At 39.6% G+C, this 24,784-nt stretch overlaps 1 protein-coding gene across 1 annotated transcript in view; it reads right to left on the bottom strand.

The window, feature by feature from the left end:
• Window positions 1–24,784, bottom strand: part of DSCAM (DS cell adhesion molecule) — a 628,496-nt gene that overhangs the window by 214,505 nt on the left and 389,207 nt on the right. Inside the window, exons 8-10 of the mRNA XM_073360366.2 lie at window positions 24,500–24,775; window positions 13,051–13,329; window positions 1,753–1,872 (exon numbers count right to left, since the gene is read on the bottom strand). Coding sequence (XP_073216467.1) covers window positions 1,753–1,872; window positions 13,051–13,329; window positions 24,500–24,775 — 675 coding nt within the window. The remainder of the gene's footprint in view (window positions 1–1,752; window positions 1,873–13,050; window positions 13,330–24,499; window positions 24,776–24,784) is intronic.

Here is a 24,784-nt window from a genome sequence, read left to right as displayed (position 1 = left end):
ATGTTCTTTAGAGACTATGATAATACCACCTTGCTCATTATTACTTGAGTTTATACATTGATTTAGGTCATAAGTCTACAGCAGTGATAAGGTTGTCAAACATTAATCCATTGTGCACAAACACCATTCTGCCTTTCCTTTTGCACTAACTTTAGAAACCTTTTATTGGTGCTAACTGGTTTTTGGATTTGTTGATAATCTGTAAACTCTACATGGCATCTACACACTTGATGGTACCTGTGCACTTTGTTGCTAAAGATCTCCACTACAGTAATTATTTTGGATCCTAGTACAAACCTATCACAAAAAGAAAAGGAGTACTTGTGGCACCTTAGAGACTAACCAATTTATTTGAGCACGGCTCAAATACAGCTGTTACTCTGAAACCTATCACAGTATATAGTGTGCCATTTTAAGACAAGATGGACTGTATAGCCTAGAGATCTGTACAACATTTTAATTAAATCTTCTGATGAAATCATGATGTAGTAACAAAATACAGTGTCAGCATAAAAATGTTGTCCATGTCAGCTAGAGCTGTTCTGGAGAAAAAAAGTTGGAACTTCAAAAATTCAAACATTTTTGACCACTTCTAATATCATCTAAAACTTCGTTCTGCATGAGAAACCTACTTTATCCAAGATTCAGGAAGAGCTGTGAATGGAAATCATTACAGGATTTTCACTTAGATGTGTAGAACATCATTACAATTAAACTTCTCTTTTCTGCTACTAAAAAAAACCCCTAGTGGTGCTTACATGCTGTTAGCTGGAATCTAGCTTGCCTGACTTGGCCTCCCTCTTCAGAATACAAATGGAACACAGAATAATTGTTATTTCCTTATTACCACAACATGGAAAGTGAAAATAAAAGCACATCGTGAAGTGTTTATATTAATTCCAAATTTTCTTCCATGCACTGGTAAAGCGAAACAGTGCTATTAAACTGAAAAGGACATGTAGTGTTGCCTCAGCTTTTGCCCCAACGGGCACCAAACTTTACCCAGAAGTCAATTGTTTTTTGGTGGGGTTTTTTTTTTTTTGGTCTACATACAACTTGCTGTGATAAGGTATTCTCTTTTATACTGTGGTAAAGTGTGAACATCTAACTAACGTATACAGTACAGTTGCTTTCTGAAATAACACCCGCTTTGACACAAGGTAAGCATTAACAAATAATTGGCTAAAAGACACAATCTAGCAGGCAGCACATTTTAATTAAAAAGCTGTCAATTTCATGTGGTTAGCTGGGGTCAAGTGGGGCCAGTTTTAATGCTCTGTTACATAAGAATAAAATGTTAAAGCATTATGTAAAGCGCATACTGAATTACTGGGTTATGCTAATACTATCTGACCTTTCTTCTTTGCAGAAAAGGTATGATTGGCTGTGTTATCATGGATTTTAAAAGAACAAAACCCAAACCAAGTAGTAACAATGAACCTTGTTCTGAAGGTCACAGCAATCAAAGCAACATTTACCTTCTGCACCCTTCTTCTTGAGACTTTATTCAGAACCTACAATCACTGTAGACAGTCAAATGCCAACAGAAGAGTGTATACCCATACATGCAGATGCAACACATGAATTTTAATAGTACTACTTTAAATATTGGGGGACTAAATTGTGATACTCTTAACTCAAATTCACTATTACTCCATGACTAGTGCTATTGAATTACACTGAGTAAGGTGCTACTAAACGGAAGTATGAGTTCCAGAATATGGACCCAAATGATTATGAAAGAAGTCATACCTTTTGAGTACTTCCAGACAATGGTGGGTACAGGATAACCCTCTGCAGAACAATTGAGGATTACAGCTTTACCATAAATCCCATCTTGATCACTTGGTTGAACCACAAATCTAGGGGGAACTGAGGGATAAACAAGGAATCATTGAGAAATTGTGCAGCTGAGAAGATAATTCAGAAAATTACTGACCAACTCTAGGAATTTTAATGGGAATAAAAATTAGAAATGGGCACAAAATTTCACACAAAGCAAAATAAAAAAAAGATAACTTTTCAGAATTCAAATCTAATCGCTAAACTTTTTACTTTTGATTTTTCTTCATTTTAATTTGCACTAATTTAAAGCAGTTTTTTTCCATTGAAAATTATATATATATATATAGTGCACCACTGCGTGAGAGATTACAGGGGGAAAAAAAGGTTGAATGGTAAATTCCACTTGGTGTCTCATGTGATCAGCCTTAGAATCAGGCTCCTATGATGACATATCCTCACATGCAGCACGAGAGTGCTAGCTGTGGAAGACAGAGGTAGAATGGGTGTCTAGGAACAAGCAATATTTTTTTTTTAAAAACTGCTTCCTTTTTGTATCAAAATAATTATATATGCTGACAGGTTTTAGAAAAAGAGGAAATCAAAGAAAATAAAGGAGAAAAATAGATCTAAATATCATTGAACAAAGTAATATGATAACAAGAATATTAATACCACCTACCTCTTAGAAAGATCACTTTACTTTAAAATGATGCAGTTCAAACCAGTGCCCATCATTCTATAAACAAATGTGGAAATTTTTGGCTGATCTCTACTTCTCTGAGGTCATGCTCAAATGAGAGAGAAATGATCTGCGTTACCTGATAGATATGTGTTACAGAGGTCACTAGATCTGTTGGTTTTGAGCAACTGACCAGAATGTCATAGACTTGCATAGACATAGACTTCCAAAGGTGACAACCATGATTTATGGCTTTCAGAGTTTGAAGTACTCTGAGCCAAAGGTTCTAAAAAAAAGAAGGCCTCAGGCATATAGGGTCTAATCTAAAAGTCCATTAAAGTCAATGGGAGTCTTTCCATTGACTTCAATGGGCTTTGAATCAGGCCCATAATCATAGAATCATAGAAATGTAAGTCTGGAAGGGACCTCAAGAGGTCATCTAGTCCAATCCCCTGCACTCATGGCAGGACTAAGTATTATCTAGACCATCCCTGACAGATTTTTGTCTAAGCTGTTCTTAAAAACCTCCAGTGACAGAGATTCCACAGCCCCCCTAGGTAATTTGTTCCAGTGCTTAACTAATGACCACACACTTGGAGAACGGAAGTGTATAAACCATTTGTATCCTCAATATGTAAAAATCTTCTTCTTCTTGTTTTAGTGCCAGACAGAAAATTATGTTAGGTGACTGAGCCTGTAAAAGGTGTTTTTATTTAATTTGGTATATGGCATGCATCAGAAAAACAGTGCAATGGAAGCAAAGCAGAAACAGCAGAATGACCAGTGTTATACCAATGACCTAACATTTCCAGTACAGGTGGCTTAGTGGCTTATGTAAGTAGTACCATCCATTGCAGGATGAGTTAGCACTTGTTGGAGCAATGTTATTGAGGGCAGACAATCATTTTACAAGTTCCTTTTCTAAATTAAATCCTAAAGTTTTATCAAGGACACTGAAAAATCTAATACAGTGTGAAGCTGTTTATTAACCAAATATGAATAAAGACAATGAGCAGATGACAAGAAATGTCAGTATGTCTTAAATATTACTGCAATAAACCACAGGAGCTAATTGTGACAGAAACAATAACCACCTTTGCACTGAAAAAGGCAGGTTCTCATTTATTACTTTGCAATGGAAAGGGCTACTGTATTTATTGTTCATAATTATTCCAGTTTTCCAGAGGATTGCCATGCTGTCAAGCACAAATCAAGTACTGCATTAATTCACATGAAAGCTAATCACCAAAACTGCAACCCTAGCAATCATAATCTAGGACAATTGTCCACATTATTCCATTCATTAACATAAAATATTTACATCAGCATATGAAACCAAATTGTTATAAATCCATTTCATCACCAAGCAAATAGGAAAGCAGAAAAGGGGATCTGGGGTACTGATTTTCCAAGGCCTTCTAACCGCCCCCCCCCACTATTAGGCAGTAACACAAACATACTTGGGTTTATATGGCTCACAGTCTAGTGACATCAGCATGTTTCACCTGGACAACTGTTAAAGGGAAGCAAATTATCTTCAAGATTTCCCAAAATCAATAAAGAAGTAACCATCCGTAAATTCCTGCATGGAAATAAACTGCTAACATTCTGTAAAACAAATACTTTGCCTGATTCAGGAAACATCCTGGAACACATTTTTGGCAGAAAGATATGGTGCATACAAAGGTGACTCCTTAGACCTGGAGACAAAAGGCTACAGTTCTGATTAGAGTAGCACCTGCCTCATACAAGGATATGTTGGAGAATGGACATATTTATAATAAAGGAGACATCATTTTAAAAATAATGAGACACTTGAATTTCCTCCAGAATTGGATGGAAATGTGTTGCACTCAGCTTGACCGGGTTTGATAGAGATGGGATCTGAGTCAGTGGATAACGGGTCAATTGAAGAGCACAGGTATTCAGGGATTAAAATCCTAGTAACATTGTCAAAGGTTGAGAATAAAGATGTGTCCAATACAGAATCAGTATCTTTACCCTTGGTTTTCCAAGGGGCAAGATAATTTATCACCTAAACATTGTTACTAGAATAATAAATGAACATAGTAGTTTAGTAATTACAAACGACACTCTAAGGGGTGGCCAACCTGTGCCTGAAAAGGAGCCAGAATTTACAAATGTACATCACCAAAGAGCCACAGTAATACATCAGCAGCCCCCATTAGCTGGCAGCCCCACTGATCAGCACCTCCTCCTCCCTCCCCGTGACTCCCACAGTGTGCAGGAGGCTCTGAGGGGGAGTGGGAGGAGCAAGGGTATGGCAGGCTTGGGGGAGGGGGCGGGAAGGGACAGGGACCCGTTGGAGGAAGGGGTGAAGTGGGGTCAGGGCCTGTGGCAGAGCCAGGGGTTGAGCAGTGAGCACTCTCTCTCCTCGCGCCCCCCCCCCCCCGGGAAAGTTGGTGCCTGTAGCTCCAGCCCCGGAGTCGGTGCCTATACCAGGAGCTGCATATTAACCTCTGAAGAGCCACATGTGGCTCCGGAGCCACGGCTTGGCCACCCCTGCTCCAAGATAATATGCAACTAGATAAATACGGGACTTATTTTGTCCTTCAAAACAGTGGAGGCTACAATGTTACAATACTGACCCATTTTTGTGAAGTGTTTTGAGATTTACAGATATATTTGTTATTCATGAATCTCAAAACGTGACAAAAATGGGTCAGTATCATTACTCCAGTTTTACAGACAGGGTAACTACACCACAGAGAGCCCATGTCACACACAGGCTTCATATAAATGGTGCTGACCAGTCACAACTTCCGTTGAGCTCAGCACCTCAGAAGATGTCAACTATGAGTTAGAACCTAGCTCTCCTTACTCCCAGTCCTATGCCCAACCTACCAGACTTTGGCATCTCATCATGATGGGACAGGTGGCTTAGTGACATAGGATTAAAGTCTGACTCCCTGGAATCACTTGTTCATGTCCAGACACGGTCTCGCATTCCTCTTAGAGGGATAAGTTGAGTTTCTTATCCTTTGGGGGTGAATGCCTTTCAGATAGGGCCTTAAAAACCAGGCTCTGGGCTGCTCTTTATGGACACTACAGATTCCACTGTACTTCCACAATATCTGGTTTTGCTCAGATCACCTTAGCCAAAATTTCCCCTCTCAGGAGCAGTATGTTGTACACTAGCTGATTGCCACTTTACCACAACAGTTGTGGTTGCTGTTCAGTGGTGCTATGTACAAACACAATTTTCCATACCAGCTCAGACAAAATGGTCCATCACATCGAGGACCCTTCCTCAGACTGTAGCCTACCAGGAGCATGACACTTGAGAGGATTTTGAAAAAAACCTGTCAAGGTGTACCTGGCCAGTTGTGCATACAGTGTAGTACATGGGGAGAGGGGGAGAGGAAATCCCAGTCCCATACTGATCAGCTGATGCCCTGAAGCATGGTATGCGATTACTTGTTTTACAAAAAGGAACAATAATTTTGTGAAATGGTTTGTATCCTTCCGGATCAAATGTGTGTATATAATTTATCATTATTAACATACTGCTACTATTATCGAATTTAGTGCCAGATTGACAACTGTGGAAATTGGAGTCTAATATTTTGCTACAGAACAAATACAGCATGAACAGCAGCATAAAAGCTTTCCCACATAGTTCCACAAATACAGAGTGCTTCAACCCTTACAATTATGAGTAATGAACGAATTAATTTCTATGCCCATTCAAACTTTTGTCTCTCTGTAAAGATTATCTACAAGAATGCCATTTGGTGCCAGTTGGGCTGGTATCTTTATTGCTATTACTAGATTTCCACTGGACACCAGAAATGTTGCTACAACAAAGCAAAATGACACAGACTTTTACAGTAGTTCAATGATCTTTCATCTACTTATTTTATTTTGTCTTCTAGCCAAGCCAAAGGACTTTCTTCTTCTATGACTGGCATGGGAAGTAACCAGGTGATAAAAAGAAAGGACATCTTCAGTTTCTCTTTTCATAGTGGGTTTTTTTTTGTTTTTGTTTTTCTCAATCCGTACCTCCTGCAATTTTATTTTCAAATGAGTGACTACTTCAGTGTTACCAACATATTTTTGGAACATATACACACAGGCTGTCATCTTTTGATTTTGACTTTTGATCTAGTTTTGCCCTATAAAGATGATCTCACTTTCCAGTTTCTTCAAGGCATTCATTGGACCTTGGAGAAATCAAGAAAATCTGTCTGGTAAGGACTTCTCCAAGTTGACCAGGCTGATGAGCTTTAGTAAAGTCAACTCTGGGGAAAGAGCCAATAGTCTGGTGCACCTCTCGCTATCGTATTAATGCTTTGGCCTTACCTGCCTACACATCACTTCACAAATACATTCAAAAATCTAATGAGAATATGATGGAGTGATTCCTTTCTGAATATTACCTTTGTTCCAGCAGCTTTGGCTCCTGAGCTTATAAAGGTAGACATTTTACACTGATTTAGCATTGAGTTTCTTTAAGGCTCACTCATTTCCCGCGACCGATGGATCTGTGCTAAGGTTTGAGTTGACTAGGTGATCAGCAATAAATTGACAGGCTCAAACTATTTAATGGTTGAAGTCAGAAGCACCTAAAAGGTATTCTCCCTCATGACTAAAAGTTTCAGGCTTTAACAAAGAGAAACAAAGGCTCAGAGAAATCAAAACAGATTGTGGAAGATAAAATTTACTGCCATGGTGACATTTTTTAGACTAGGAAATATTTTACTATCTGCTTGTCTGAAAAAAGTCCCACAAAGTTAGGGAAAGGTCGATCAGTGATCCAACTACACACTGTTCACCAGTGTCATATTGATGGACTTGAACCAAAGTTACTTAAAATAAATGATTACACAACCATTGCTGTTCTTTAATTTAATTTTGCTTTTCATAAACCCGGATATCCTTCCTGAATAAATTTAAAAAAAAAGTATTCATCATAGTCTTAGTAGCATGATCAAAGTTTGTAGGATGTCAGACTAGGCACTCATAATGGGCCTTTCTGGCCTTAAAAGGCATGAAAGTGTTTTTGATCCCCACTATTGTTAATAGGTTTCAGAGTAGCAGCCATGTTAGGCTGTATCCGCAAAAAGAACAGGAGTACTTGTGGCACCTTAGAGACTAACAAATTTATTTGAGCATAAGCTTTCGTGGGCTACAGCTCACGTCATCGGATGCATACAATGGAACATATAGTAAGAAGATATATATATATACAGAGAACATGAAAAAGTGGAGTAAGAGGCTAATTAATTAAGATGAGCTATTATTAGCAGGAGAAAAAAACTTTTGTAGTGATAATCAAGGTGGCCCATTTAGATAGTTGACAAGAAGATTCCTGGACACTACTGTGCTAATAAGCGATGGTCACATAAACACCACCCTATACCGGAAACCTACTGGCTGCTATACTTACCTACATGCCTCCAGCTTCCATCCAGGACACACCACATGATCTTTTGTCTACAGCCAAGCTCTAAGATACAACCACATTTGCTCCGATCCCTCAAACAGAGACAAACACCTACAAGATCTCTATCAAGCACTCTTAAAACTACAATACCCACCTGCTGAAGTGAAAAAACAGATTGTCAGAGCCAGAAGAGTACCCAGGAGTTACTACAGGACAGGTCCAACAAAGAAAATAACAGAATGCCACTAGCTGTCACCTTCAACCCCCAACTAAAACCTCTCCAGTGCATCATCCAAGATCTACAACCTATCCTGAAAAATGATCCCTCACTCTCACAGATCTTGGGAGACAGACCAGTTTTTGCTTACAGACAGCCCCCCCCCAACTGGAAGCAAATACTCTCCAGCAACCACACACTACACAACAAAAACACTAATCTAGGAACCTATCCTTGCAACAAAGCCCAATGCCAACTCTGTCCACATATTTATTCAAGTGACACCATCATAGGACCTAATCACATTAGCCACGCAGGGGCTCGTTCAACCTGCACATCTACCAATGTGATATATGCCATCACATGCCAGCAATGCCCCTCTGCCATGTACTTTGGCCAAACTGGACAGTCTCTACGCAAAAGAATAAATGGACACAAATCTGACATCAGGAATCATAACATTCAAAAACCGACAGGAGAACACTTCAACGACTGGATGCATCAGATGAAGTGAGCTGTAGCTCACGAAAGCTTATGCTCAAATAAATTTGTTAGTCTCCAAGGTGCCACAAGTCCTCCTTTTCTTTTCTTCCTTTATGGAACATTCAAGGCTCTGGAACTCCTCATTGGCTGCTTAACTATCTGTCAATATAAGATAGATCAAGCAAGGACAAAATGAAAGCATATTTCCATTAAATGCATTATGGGGGGATATTAGGTATTTAAAGACCTTATCTGAATTTAAACACATGATGTGTTCACACAAAAGGATGTTAAAATCATGATTTATGCACACATTGCTTTCTTTGAAATCTCTGTTCTAGTAGTATTTTAGAATTTGTGAATTCATAATATATTTATGAGGATTTTTCTCACCAATTAAAACACTTTTGACTACCTTTTTATTTCACAGTTACTTTACTCCTGTATTAGAAAAGCCCCAGAGGAATTATTAATCAAAACCATTCTGTAGAATTTTTAACCAGCCTATTGAAGAGAGAAAATGCTGAATTTAGTTCTGTAAGATGGTTTAAAAATTCTATAGGAAGGACACAGTTCTCTGAAATTCTGTGAAAGCTTTTCTCAGCAGGAGTCATTTTCTTTCTTTTGTGTTTGTATAGTGTGTAGCATATTGAGGGTGCTACCAGGAAATAAAATAATCAAAATAATAATAATAATGATTAATATAGATTTTAGAGTAATTTTTACATAGCCCTATTGATTTAATCCCTAGTACAATCTATAGAACTTTTCTGTAAAAACTGACAGGAGCCAGCATAGCATGAATTTATAAAAGTGAGCCACATTTTCATTCATTTGGCTTGATTACCAGCCATCTTTGAAAGAAGAGGGTGGATGGATTTCCCTTCAAGTAGGTGAGTTTATTTTTAAAACAAAGGTCGATAGGAGAGGCCTCCAGTATAACTCAGACAGCACTGGGATCTCTCTGGCACTTTTATGTAGCACAACAGGGCTGGAGCATGGCAAAGTATCTCACCTAAGGTGCAAGCAATTCAAAGAAAATAATGTTTTCCACCATTTTTATTGCCTGCAAAATGGCAGAGTCTAAAGGCAAATTAAAACACTTAAAACACACAAGACTTATTTGACAGCCCCCCAAAATTAACAAAGATATGCATGTTTAAAAATTACAGATAAATATGGTTTGACAGAATAAAGATTATTTTCTCTCCAATTTATGAGTCACCGTATGAACCCTTCAAAAGTTCATAACCTCACTGGTAATAAACAGTTTCCTATTCTGCTTTACAGTACTGTAGGTATTAATGATGTTGTCAACAGCCACTGCAGGAGAAATACAGACTCCTGAAATCAACTGTTGGCAGATAAAATGCTCTTCAATTCAATTTTGAATTGCAGTGTATTTAGATGCTATTTTAAGTCTACCCATGTGCTGTTAAATTATCTAGATTCCCAGATATTTTTAAATGTAATTATCTTTTTTATAAAAAAACATTTAAATTCAACTTTTAAAATAAATAACATCAGTGTATAGAGCAATAAGGGAGAATAAATATTTATGATGAACAGTCATATTTCTCTTGACTTTTCCACACCAGCACACATGATTTCTCTCTACTCTTGTATAAAAGAAACACACACTTCACATAAATGAGACTTTTCCAAGAACCCATCCCCTGCCAGTTGGTAAGACCAGTGTTTAAGTCCAGAGCATATTGTTCAGAAGCTGTTGCACAATATGGATTAGAAACGGGAACAGCTTAAGTACCATTTATTCTGCCATTATATAGGGGAAAACTGCTTTGCTTATTTAGAAAAATATAACACTTTTGTAGTATGATACTCATAATAGGAAGATAAATGATGACAGATTGATAGTCTCAGAGAACAGATAGTGGGATAGCCAGTCTTTTACCTCAGGGTGTCTAGGTCAGGTTAAGTCCAGATTAGTAGTGACCAACAGTGACCCTCTGATACTAGCTGTCTACTGACCTATGTGAATTTAAATGGGGTGTTGGGGGTGGCACAATGAGGAGGAGGGGGTCAGTCCAGCACCTAGTGGAAAATTTAGGCTCAGTATTAGAAAACTTTTCCCAACAGAAATATATCACCCTAGATATGGAATAGTGTCCAAAGGGAAACTGATTGAGTCATTATCATTTAAGTTGATAGGAGGAGAGGATAAACGAGAGGAGACTAAAGGAGACCCCAGCAGAGTGTCAGTGGTTGTAGCAGCATGGGTAAAGGGGGGAAGACATACCAGCCACTCCACCCCCCTGCCCCCTCAGAACTTTGAAGCATCAGGACACCAGGAGGCTTTCCTCAGCCCCCAGGGATACGTAGGACAGCAGCTACCCCCAGTCATCTCCAGAGGTTGGTCTGTAAGGACTTCCTCTAGGAAAAGGAAAATCAAGGACCCAGGCACAGCAAGAGGTAGCATCTTCAGCAGAGAGGACCAATGAGGCCAGCCAAGCCCCTCATGAAGACGAGCCGATGATGGGTAGTAGTAGTAGCGACATAGCAGTGGCAGGGAGTAAGTTAGCTCGAACCTCTCCCTAGGAGGGCAAGATGACCCAGGGGAGGGTAGAAGTGCACCCAACAGAGGTAACATAAACACAGGAAGCGAGAGAAAGCCAGCCAAGCCCTCCTCCTTAGGAACAGGTGACAAGGGGAAACAAGAGAGAGTCAATAGCAATACTGGCATGGGGAGGGGAGAGGGAACAGGCCAGTGGGGACCCACCTGGACAGGAGACAAGTATGGGCAATAGAAGGACAGCAGCAGAGGTAGTAACACAAGCAGGGGACAGGTAGAACAGAACAGCTTTCACAGGCCCAGTGGCTTGGTGAGATTATTAGAACTCATTATGATTTCTTTGCATAGAGGTGATGCCCATCCCGGAGATTGTGAGGGGGAAAAAAGAATAGGGTGTTGAGGTTCCATTGCTTGGGAAAGGAAAGAAGGGGGTGGGGACATTCTACTTTCACAATTACAAATGATGGTTGGGATGAAAACTAACACACACGCGCGCACACACCCTGTTCTGGTCTTGATTCAGGAAGGCAGCCTTGTTCAGGTTAATACTTTAGCACATGCTTCACATTATGCACATACTTAAACCCCAAATGAAATAGAAACATGACTTCAAGTTAAACAGTTAAGCACTTAAGGGCTGTCTTGAATAAAGAGGAACTTAAGCACCTTCTTAAGGGCTTTCTTGAAATGGGGCCCCTGCTTGTAAATTGTATCCCTGTTCCCCCAGTCTTTGTCTGTTTTTGTCTTCATGGACAGTAAACTCTTCAGGGTAGGTACTGTGTCTTTGTACAGCACCTCACACAATGGGGCCCCAGTTCTGACTGAGGTCTTTGGGTACTACTATAACACAATAACAAAAATAGTTGTAATAATACTATAATAGGATAATAAACTTGAGAATATGACAAAGGGAATAATCTAGTACTGGGCCCCAAGAAAATGGGTTAAATATAATATGTAAAGCTGGTTGAAATTTTTTGTTTCAATTTTTTTCAATGACTTTTCATCAATAGCTTTTTTTATGAAATGGCTTTTTCATCAAAAGGAGAAATTTCAGTTGGAAATATCTACTTTTAACTATATTTTTCACGCTTATAATTAAAAAATCAAAACCTGACAAATTTTGTCTGATCAGACAAAATGTCAACGAAACTAAACATTTTGCCTTACAATAAAAAAAAATTATTAGGGGGCGCAATTTGGTGCTGAAACTGAAAACACATCTCTCTCTCTCTCTCACCCTCTCTCTCTTTTAAATGGAAACCCAAAAAATGTTGCAGAAAATCTTTTACAAAAACAAAATTATTTTCCTGAATTTTTTCACAGGAAAAAGGAATTCCAGAGTATCTCTTCTAACAGGTTTTTTCCATCTCTAACTTTTGGGATCCTATATTCATATTCCAGAGATTATACGTTTAGAGCAGGTGCAAAGACACAGAAGGACAATATCTAGCTAATTACAATAATATTTTAAAAACTGATAAGCAGGAGGAAAAAATCATTCTCCTGCTAAAGGCAGTTCCTAGAAATTTTCATGTTCTCCAGTTTATTAGCATGATTTGTAGGAGATACTGTTCTTCTAAATTAAAAATATGGAGAATCAGACGAGAACACCAATAAAGGGAAACTAATCTAATAGCAGTTTAAATGCTTTGTTCCCAAAGGATGAGTGGGTTGGTGCTTCAAAATATTTTCCATAAATTAAATCCTGTGGCACCCATCTGTGCCCTAATGCATTCCTTGGTTGCCGATTAGGCTCAAGGCTCAATACTTTCAGAAAGAAAAAGTTATGTTTGTTTTTCTGCTTTATTGTTCTGTGTTCTTTAAGATGAGAGAAGGGATTACCACATATTCCACGATTTTCTACCTCCATCAAACAGTGATCATTTGGAAATATTGTTGACTTCTGTTTAATTGGTACCCTTCAGACTAATTACATATCTTACCTCTCACAATTAATTGGCTTTGGCGCTCCACAGCTGCAGCGTCATTTCTAGCTATACAGGTATAATTCCCATTGTGCATCAGTGAAAGATTAAAAATCCTTAAGGAGCTGGTGAAGTCAATGTTGTCAATGGTTACTCCAAGACTGGCTGGGATTGGCCTGCCATCCTTCTGCCAGGTGATTGTGATTGGCAAATCCCCTGAGACCACAACACATGGAACGAAGACTCGCTGTCCAATGGAGAACCTTGGAAACTCAAAAGGTTGGATGAAAGGTGGAACTGAAATGAGAAATTAAAAGAAAAGAGTTGTTGCAAGTATAGTATAATTATGGAAAATACTGATAATTGTTGAAAAGAAAACTATCTTCAACCTGCCAGCCGGTATGTCGCATATGTAATAGAAATAAAAAATAGTAACTACATAGCAGTTTTTATGCAAGGATCTCAATATGATTTACATTAATTAAATAAGCTTTACAGCATCTCTGTGATGTAGGCATTATTTTCCCCATCTAACAGATGGATAAGTGATGAGACCTTCAGAGATATTGATCACCCACAATTCCTACTGAAGTCAATGACACCTGTGAGTGCTCAGCACCTCTTAAAATCAGACGATTACATCCTGATCCAGCAAGTTGTGTTTCCTGAAACATTCTCAGTAAGGCTGCCCAGAAAACAAAAAATCCATTTTGCAAAAAATGTTGAGGTTTCAGCATTTGATGGTGGTCTGCATTGGGACAAAAATTGAGACCTTTTAATTTTTTGTGTGAAAAATCAGAGCAAGAGAGAAACCCACCCCAGAATAGCCAATAGCCAGGAGTTAGAGCACTCCCCTGGGAGGTGGGGGAGACCCAGGTTCAAGTTTCTGCTCTGATTAAGAGCAGAAACTTAAACTTGCGGGGTCTGACATCCCAGATGAATGTTCTAGCCCCTGGACTGTTGGCTATTCTGTGGTGGATGGGTGTGTCTCCCTCTCTCTCAGTTCTGTCCCTGACTTGAGAAACCTTCGCCACTAAAGTTTGATCAAAATCGATATCTTTCTGTGAAAAGTTTTAGTTCCGATGAAAAAATGTTTTGTTGAAAAATTCCTGCCCAGATCTAGTTCTGAGCATCCTAGACTCTCATGGAAATCAAAGGAAATCAAGGGTGCTCAGTATGCTCTGGAAAGATTCAGCACCTTGCAGAATCAGGTCTTAGGCCGAGATCCTCAAGAGGTATTTAGGCACCTACCACCAATTGATTTTAGTGAGAGTTAAATGCCCAAATACCTTTGAGGATTTAGGCCTCAGTAACTTTCTGACATCACAGAATAAGTCTGGAATAGAACTTAGTGTTCTAACCACTAGACAACTCTGCAAACAGTTACTTACCAGTTACGTAATATTCCCTACTGTCTTCAAATGGGACTACTCAGAGGCTTAAAGTTAAGCACATTCATAGGTATTTGCAAGATCAGAACCTTAGGGTGAAATTAATTTCTATGCACAAGGGCAGCAAAAGTTCTGTGCACCACTTCAGTCGTATGCAAGTCCTATTAAGAGGCCTAGTTCAACACATCATGTATTTATTAAGAAGGCTTAACTGGAATTAAACATTGTGCATGGGCCTTGTATCTGATGGAAAAATGAAGCACTTTGGGTTTAATATGTCAAAGACTATGATTTGTGTCTACAAATTAATCAGAGAAATAATAAATATGTGAAGTTCTGATATTAACTTCACCCATTTGCACAAGCTCTTATAACAGAATCATGGGATAGATGTCAAGAGACCGAAGAAAAAATAATTTGAATTTGGAAGCCCCGCTGCTGTTGACAGCAGAAACATTCTTGCAGGTAGCAGTGACAGTCCATACTGATCCAATAAATTAATTTCAGATGTTGGACATTGGAACAGTCCCAATTCCCATTCACACTGATGACAAAAATAGCTATACACTAGAGTGTGGGTTAGGGTTCTTTGACTTGTTCTTTCTTCAATTTGTAGTTTTGAGGTTGACATTTCCATAGTCGTGAAAATGGAGACAAAGAGGAACAAAGTATTGGCTTTCCCCCTTCAAAAATGTCATTTCAGAGGACTCTGAGAGTAGTATAGCTTGAAGTAAAGGTGCTAATTTAGGAGTACAGGCTCCCATGTAGGAAGTCACTTGACATTATTTGTCATGGCTTCCAAATCTAGCAAACATTTGTTAGAGATCGCATTAAAGCCTGAAAGTATTAGATACGCTGTACTAGACATCAGCAAAGCAGTTCAGACTGAATAGGGAATGTTTTTATGTAACATCTGAAAATAATTTTCACACATCTATACTTCCAGGTTCTTGCTGGGATCAGAAGCAGGTGTATAGTCTGAGGTAATTTTTGGCTTATGTACAAATGAAAAGTTCCAGAAACTTGCAAGAAAGACTTGTCTCATGAAATTCCCACCCTAATTCTGGAGATTCTGAAGGATCAAATTAACATTCAATTTTTTGAGTAGCTTTTTGCAAGGTATTGAATTTAGCCTCCCCACTCCTAATCTCTTATATTATAATATGTAGGTTGACTTCACCACTATGTAGCAGTTTCCAGCTGGAATTTAGAAAGTTGTGACATTTGAAGACCAGCACATTGTCTCTCCAAACACGTTATTAGAGCATAAATGAGACAGACCATTGTTTACTCCTGTTGTATAAACTTTAACATGCACGCAACCTGTAGCGGTTTGGTGTCCTGGCAGGGACTATTTTTTAAAACCAATATGTTATTAGTATCATTGCTTTGACCAATGTCAATATTTCAGTGACAACTCCAACTTGTTGCTAACAGCTAATCGAATATTACATTTGTATGCTTGAGTTGCTCAAGACAGCTTCAATGAGCTAACCTGAATAGGTATATTCTTGGAAAACAAATATACTTCACATCTCAAGAACCCAATGACAGACAACAAAAATTTATTAGGCAAAATATGTCACAATATTTCTAAAATAAAGTGGCTATAAGAGAGATATTTCTGATATGTCATGTTTGAATAAATATAATTTGTACAAAGGTTGCATCCATCCCCAACTAAAGAAACTATTTAATTTTTTTTAAATATAAGGCCCACCTTACCACTGCATTACTCCAGTTTTATGCTGGTATAACTGCAGTTACACTGGAGTGTAACACAGAGCCATATAGTACTGTTAAATGTACAGACAAGTATACTATAATAAATACTTCAAAAACTGTGTTGCTAAAATGTACTGCTATAACAAACATTTTTTCCTGTTTGGCAAAAGCTTGTACTTGAGCAAACAGGTCTCCAGAGCCTGTGGGCTTTTCCCCATATGCTCAGTCGATTGTTTTTCCACTCCCATGGTAAGTAAGAAAGCATCGAGTAGGACAAGGAAAGATCCAGTGAAGAGTAAGGCTGGGGAAAAACAGTGCAAATTTCAGCTCTCTGCCAAGCAATGTAATGTCTTAGGAGTGCTGAAGCTAAGAGCACTTCTTTTATTTAAAAAGAGGATCATTGGTCAGGCTCACTAGTGCTAGCACAGAAAGGTTCAAATTAGGTCTCCTTGCCCCAGCAAGCGCACCTGTGAGAGATTCCTTTCATTACCTTCAGTTTGCACCACTGCCTTCCATTAGGAGAGAAGCAGCTTTAATTTCTTGGCCAAAGGTCCATAGGAACCTTGGAGGAAATTGCTGAGGGGATTCACTGAAAGAGCACATCCTCCAACAAATCTGTCTTTGCAATCTTCCCTCGGAACACTGCGACCCTCACCGCCTGTGGTCCCCCTGCAGTGAAACTGAGGTTGTTGTCACTTTATGTCACTGTTCCTTAGTGAAAAGAAAAGGAGGACTTGTGGCACCTTAGAGACTAACCAATTTATTTGAGCATAAGCTTTCGTGAGCTACAGCTCACTTCATCGGATGCATTCAGTGGAAAATACAGTGGGGAGATTTATATACATAGAGAACATGAAACAAGGGGTGTTACCATACACACTGTAACCAGAGTGATCACATAAGGTGAGCTATTACCAGCAGGAGAGCAGGGGGGCGGGGTGTGTGGAACCTTTTGTAGTGATAATCAAGGTGGGCCATTTCCAGCAGTTGACAAGAACGTCTGAGGAACAGTGTATGTGTGTGTGGAGGGGGGGAAGGGGCGGATAAACATGGGGAAATAGTTTTACTTTGTGTAATGACCCATCCACTCCCAGTCTCTATTCAAGCCTATGTTAATTGTATCCAGTTTGCAAATTAATTCCAATTCAGCAGTCTCTCGTTCGAGTCTGTTTTTGAAGTTTTTTTTGTTGAAGTATTGTCACTTTTAGGTCTGTAATCGAGTGACAAGAGAGATTGAAGTGTTCTCCAACTGGTTTTTGAATGTTACAACTACAATACCCACCTGCTGAAGTGAAGAAACAGATTGACAGAGCCAGAAGAGTACCCAGAAGTCACCTACTACAGGACAGGCCCAACAAAGAAAATAACAGAATGCCACTAGCCATCACCTTCAATCCCCAACTAAAACCTCTCCAACGCATCATCAAGGATCTACAACCTATCCTGAAGGACGACCCATCACTCTCACAAATCTTGGGAGACAGGCCAGTCCTTGCTTACAGACAGCCCCCCAACCTGAAGCAAATACTCACCAGCAACCACACACCACACACCAGAACCACTAACCCAGGAACCTATCCTTGCAACAAAGCCCGTTGCCAACTGTGTCCACATATCTATTCAGGGGACACCATCATAGGGCCTAATCACATCAGCCACACTATCAGAGACTCATTCACCTGCACATCTACCAATGTGATATATGCCATCATGTGCCAGCAATGCCCCTCTGCCATGTACATTGGCCAAACTGGACAGTCTCTACGTAAAAGAATAAATGGACACAAATCAGATGTCAAGAATTATAACATTCAAAAACCAGTTGGAGAACACTTCAATCTCTCTCGTCACTCGATTACAGACCTAAAAGTGACAATACTTCAACAAAAAAAACTTCAAAAACAGACTCGAACGAGAGACTGCTGAACTGGAATTAATTTGCAAACTGAATACAATTAACATAGGCTTGAATAGATACTGGGAGTGGATGGGTCATTACACAAAGTAAAACTATTTCCCCATGTTTATCCACCCCCCTCCCACACACACACTGTTCCTCAGACATTCTTGTCAACTGCTGGAAATGGCCCACCTTGATTATCACTACAAAAGGTTCCACACACCCCGCCCCCCGGCTCTCCTGCTGGTAATAGCTCACCTTAAGTGATCACTCTGGTTACAGTGTGTATGGTAACACCCCTTGTTTCATGTTCTCTATGTATATAAATCTCCCCACTGTATTTTCCACTGAATGCATCCGATGAAGTGAGCTGTAGCTCACGAAAGCTTATGCTCAAATAAATTGGTTAGTCTCTAAGGTGCCACAAGTACTCCTTTTCTTTTGCGAATACAGACTAACACGGCTGCTACTCTGAAACCTGTTCCTTAGTGGAGTTTTCTGCAGCATGCAAACAGAAACATCTACATGAATGGCTTCTGACCCACCCTTTCACAGGGTACAGAGTGAGCTCCCTTTCCCAAACTGGTCTAGATACCTTGGCTGATACAAATAATGGCCTGTCCCTTGTCAACTTGTTCTGCCCCTTTGGGGTGCTTACTCACCTCCATTTGGACTGGATTCACTTGGTTTTTATGCATTGAGAGTGCAAGGATCAGGACTGTGTCTGGGCCTTGTGCAGACACCCAGGACTAGACACAGTCTAGCTCTTTGTAAATTTCCTTAACAACAGCTGATTTCTCCTAAACAGTTTCATCAACTGTGTGTTACCAGGTACAGAATCCAACTTAGTCTCTGGAGCATTAGACTTTCAATTGTCTGCCCCTTACTGCAGCATATTGAACCTTATCAGCAGGGATTATCATTCATCAAAATATTTATTCCAAACTGAAAAGGGTGAACAGACAAACAGACTAGACATCTGCTAACATTACATCTGCTAACAACATTTATTGATCTGAGCTACTGTCTCCATATATCCTGGGTTCATTGCTAAGTGTTAATCTAACCTGTCCTGAAAAGGGAGAAACAATGTTCTAAAAGCCTTTGCTAAGCAACTGCATAAAAAAAAGAGAAGGAAAGAAAAGAAGAGGCTGATCTGTGTGATTCTATTGCTGTACAAACACACTCATTTATCAGGATACTGAATCATAGTGCGTTCTTCACTTCTATGCCAATGACATATATATAAAGTACCCCCTCTGCCAAAATACCCACCCCTACATTAAAAGTATTGCAAAATCAAGCACTCATAAATTAGGAAATGCAAGAAGGTTTACATAGATTCTAAGGCCAGAAGGGACCATTGTGAATGCCTAGTTTAACCTCCCACATAACACAAGTTACAGTTTTTCACCCTTGAACTGTTGTTGAGCTGGACTATATACTTTACAGAGACAACAATCTTGATTTGAAGATCTCAGTTGATGCAGAATCCAATATGTTCCTTTGGTAAATTGCTCCAATGGGTGATTACCTTCACTGTTAAACATTTGCACCTTAGTTCTAGCCTGAATGTATGTAACATCAGCTTCCAACCAGTGAAGTCTTACTATGCCTTTGTCTGCACAGGGAGTTAACTATTTCCACAGTTTGGGCCTTAGCCACACTGGAGATTGCCTCTCTCCTCATGTTATATGTGAGAGGCTGAGATCAACTAAAGGACTTGAGCTAAGGGCCACAGATGTAAGTGAGAGGGGACTACTGGCAGGATGATTTTAAAGAAGGACCACTGGCTCTCAAATTGACTCCTGCGACTACTTTGACAGTCATACTGGTTTCACACCAACTCCCCTGCTATCATAATTCTAGAATTACACCCAGGCAGTTGGTTTTACATCCACTTTTCCATTATCATAATCCTGATTTTATAATCTTACATATATGTGTGTACTGTGACAAAGTTCCTGCTCTACCTTGGTGGGTCTTGCGCTTATTGGCGGATTTGCTCGCCTTGGAGCTTCACAGCAGCCCTCAGATGGCCGTTTTTCTGAATTCACAGTCCAGGTTGACTCCTCCTGTGTCTGACCAGGAGTTGGGAGGATGTGGGGGGAACCCGAGCCTGTTTTCTACTCTGGGTTCCAGCCCAGGGCCCTGTGGAATGCAGCTGTCTAAAGTGCCTCCTGGAACAGCTGTGCGACAGCTACAACTCCCTGGGCTGCTTCCCCATGGCCTCCTCCCAACACCTTGTTTATCCTCGCCATAGGACCTTCCTCCTGGTGTCTGATAATGCTTGTACACCTCAGTCCTCCAACAGTCCACGTTCTCACTCTCAGCTCCTAGTGCCTCTTTCTCCCAGCTCCTCACACGCACACCACAAACTGAAGTGAGCTCCTTTTTTAAACCCAGGTGCCCTGATTAGCCTGCCTTAACTGATTCTAGCAGCTTCTTGATTGGCTGCAGGTGTTCTAATCAGCCTGTCTTAATTGTCTCCAGAAGGTTCGTGATTGTTCTGGAACCTTCCCTGTTACCTTACCCAGGGAAAAGGGACCTACTTAACCTGGGGCTAATATTTCTGCCTTCTATTAATCTCCTATAGCCATCTGGTCCGACCCTGTCACAGTACATATATATAATATTCATATGTAGGCACATATATATATATATATATATATATATATCATACACATGCACCATCCATAACCCTCATTTTAATGAGTGAGAGTCAGTTATTAGAGAAAAAACACCCTGATATAATTGTTCTATCAGGTTTGCAGGAGGTAATGTAGTGTAACTTCAGCAGAAGATAGGGGGAAGGTCTCTAAATCACGGAGATAAATAAGCTTTATGAAATCAGTGACAACACTTTTGAAAACTGCATTCTTTTAAAATTGTGCTGCATCGTCCTCTCTCCTGGACTTCTTTTTCAGTAAGGGAAGTGAAAAATTCCCCCTAACAAGGGAAATGCAAATGCAAAGAACTCAAACCAAAACAAACAAAAACCCCACATTAACATGGCGTTAAGGATAGAGATGGATGACGTTTTTCAGACAGTGATGTCCATGCTTCCCTTAATGCTGTCAGCCCAGTGGTTAGCACACTCACCTCGGATATAGAAAACCCAGGTTTAAGACCCTGTATCTCATATCCAAGATGAGTGCCCTAGCCACTGGACTATTGGCTGTGCTGGGGTAGCGCTCTCACTCTCTCTCTTGTCTGTTCTCAGCTTCTCTAATCCCTCAAGGAGTAGAGAGTAGCAGCACCAAGCAACTAATCAGCTTGCCTTGGGGCTTGCTGGACCTATCTTACCTTGCTGGTATAACTAGGTCACTGTCTCCTTGTAAGCACATGGGGCAGGGGATGGTAAATGGCCTTCCCGAGGGAAGTTCCCATGTAGGCTTCCAGGAGTCTCCTCTGGGAGGTGTTGAGTTGCCATATGTCTTTCCCACAGCTGCCCAGCAGCTGCTGGGAACTTCTTGTTTTTAAGCCTTTATTCCATCCTTGACGTGATTGACAGAGCCAGAAGGATGGGGCTAACTTTGCCCACAGCAACTCTTTAAACCCTTCATCACCAGTGCAGGGTTTATACTCCCTTTTGGGTCCAGTCAATATGGAGGAGGAAGCTGCCCAATTCAAATGCAGAGGGAACAAGAGCTGTACCCAGAGGGTGAGGGAGAACTGAAAATGGTTGGACAAGGAGACTGGGATGGGGAGCTCAGAGGGGAAGACTGGGACTGAAAAGCCTGAGGAGCAGAGACTGGGATTGGCAAGGTGAAGAGAATGGAACTGGAAGAAGGACACAGGTGGGGAAACGATAGGACTGGAACAAGGACAGGTTGGACAGGGCACAGCAGAATGGGTCAAGCTTGGGAGGAATGAGCAGAAGAGTCTGTGCAAACAGAAGAACCCTCCTTTAGGTCAAGAGACAGAGGTCTGCGCAGTGGATCTAAAGGTTACAACCCTGTTGATCACCTATGATCAATATGATGCCATAGGATAGATTTCTATTTTTGCAATTTGCTTTATTAAAAAGCCAGGAAATTATTCACAAATAGCTATATTGAAGGAATATTATTAAGGTGGCAAAGGCAAGCACTCAGAAGTTAGGAAATGCCAGAATTAAGGTTGGCTGTGCAAATGAAATATAAGGGCCTGTGATATGCAGAGGGTCAGACTAGATGATCTAATGGTACTTTGAGGCTTTAAACTCTATGAAACTATTTCAAGATATTTGAATTCATCGATCGAAGCTGCCCCATATTTTGTATTTTTCAGTATCAGACATAACAGTGTCAGTCTGAATTATAGAAGAAAAGATAGCACACTAAAATTATAATAGTTTACATTATATTTTCAGGCAATAGGCATATACTGACTGTTGTTAACTCCTAATGTTCCAAGAAACTATATATAATATGCAGGATAAAATCTGTATGTAGTTATTAACTATTGCATCAAAAAAATGTCTAGCTGTCCAGGCTAATTTACGGCAGTGCTGGACTACAGCTAAAATATATAACAACTAAATTAAAATTTGTTCAGATTTGATGAGACAACAGAATAAAGCCCATCTGTGGAATCTTGTATTTATTGTAAAAATAATTTTGTTAGGATACGGATTTAGCTAGTATTTTTTTTTAAAATACCTCACTCTCGTCAAGATAAATTAAAGGCCTCTGAATCGTTTGAGACTTTCACAGAGAGGCAGAGTCAAGTTTGAAATTGGTTATACACTATACAGTATATATATAGAAAAGGAGTACTTGTGGCACCTTAGAGACTAACCAATTTATTAGAGCATAAGCTTTCGTGAGCTACAGCTCACTTCCTCAGATGCATATCGTGGAAACTGCAGCAGGTTTTATATATACACAGAGAATATGAAACAATACCTCCTCCCACCCCACTGTCCTGCTGGTAATAGCTTATTATCTATTAAGAATGGCAGAATGGCAGTTGTGTTTTGGTCTAGATATCTGAATTGTATAGGTACGGCACCAAGGTTTTTTTTACAACTATAGCAAGAGCACTCCCATTTACATCTGATTATATTAGCTGTCATAAGCACTTGAAGAATGATATAATTAAAAGGTGGCATTCTCAACCAGGGGAACATTAGAGATGATATCAGCACAATCACTAACTTAACATTCATTTTCACAGAGATGCACCAACGGCAGTTTTGCAAGACTGTTACAGTGACAGACAAGATAGAGCATATGATAAAAAGCTGCAGTGTTAGCAGCTTTTTATAACAAATTACGTGGAACAGTGCCCCTTCTGGGCTAAAGAACATGATGGGTCACTCCTTGAAGGGTCCACAGTACTACTGGTTACAACCTAATCCCTCCACCCTTTCAAGTACTAAGCAATTAATATAATTCTAGAATGAATATTATTATATTCTTGGTATCTTATCTAAGGCCTGACACATATTAATCAAAGAAAAACGCAAAAGGGTAGAAAAGCGTTTGAACAAATTCATAAGGGGAAAATGCACTTCAGTTCTTCCTGCAGGCTTATGTGAAATGAACTTGTTCATCTTGGATGGGGGACCAGACCACATCGCAGTACAACCTAGTTTTGAACAATCAGGCATAATGAGCATTTTTGTGCTTTTTATCTTTAATGTCTTTGCGAATGGTCTGGATGCAATGCTTGGAAATTATCATCATCTACTTCTGAATGTTTACATATCAGTTTCCACATCCTTGTATGTATGGAAACTTTTGTATTGATTTCAAACATCCTGTTCCAAATTACAAGTCATGTAACGTTAAAATGAACTTAGAGAAATGGCTCTCTCTTTAAAACATCAACATCTCCCTAAAAAGAACAATTCATTTTTTTTTAAACCAAGTTTAATTAATTTAGCTATTGTATCTGTTTACTGCTTACTGGAGAAAAGGAGAAATAGACACAATTCATAACTAACAAAACCTCATTGCATTTGCTAACAGCTGAAAAATAACTAGGTTGCAAAACTGACTTTAGTCATCAAGAAGAGACAAAGACCAATGAAACTTCAATGATCGTAACATTCAGGTGAATGATCGGCCATCCTCAGCCTCTGAGTCATCTCAGAAGAAAACAAAGGGTTACATTTCATGCTCTTTAGTCTTCAGTTTTTAGAAGCACTAGAGTCCTCCTCATCATATAAGGCCAGATTCTCCCAGATTTACATATGGTGAGCAGTACCTTACTATGCAAGTCGTGCCACTGACGTCAACAGAATAAGGCACAACTCAATGACAGCAAGTATGGTACAATATGATATCTGTAGATGACCATTGGCTTTATATCATGCCTACACAATTGTTAAAAAAAAAAAGCAGATTAACTGTCCTATTGCTTATTTTCTAATCACCGGTACAATTTTATATATGTGGATTCTTGGACTGATTAAATACCATCTGGCCATTAGCTTAGCTTTATATTTCAGTATAAACATTACCTTTTACAGTCACATGAACACTCTGGCTTGTAGACAGCTGGGGTTGAACCAGAACATTGCATGTATATTCCCCCTCATCCACTTCCTTCTGCACATCTGAGAGTTTCAACGTTCCATTGTTTTCAAATGCTACTTGGCGATGGTTAAAAGGAAGCAGGTCAGAGTTCTTGTACCATTTAATTGAGTAATATGGATAGCCAATCACACGGCAATGTATATAGGTGTCCCGTCCTGCTATTGCTGTGATATTTTTCATTGGACGGATGCTTGCTGGCCCTGGAAAAG

Source organism: Lepidochelys kempii, chromosome 1 (genome assembly GCF_965140285.1).
Source record: "Lepidochelys kempii isolate rLepKem1 chromosome 1, rLepKem1.hap1, whole genome shotgun sequence".
Classification (NCBI taxonomy): domain Eukaryota; kingdom Metazoa; phylum Chordata; order Testudines; family Cheloniidae; genus Lepidochelys; species Lepidochelys kempii.
The sequence above is the reverse complement of the archived record's forward strand: the minus strand, read 5'-3'. Positions and strand labels throughout refer to the sequence as shown.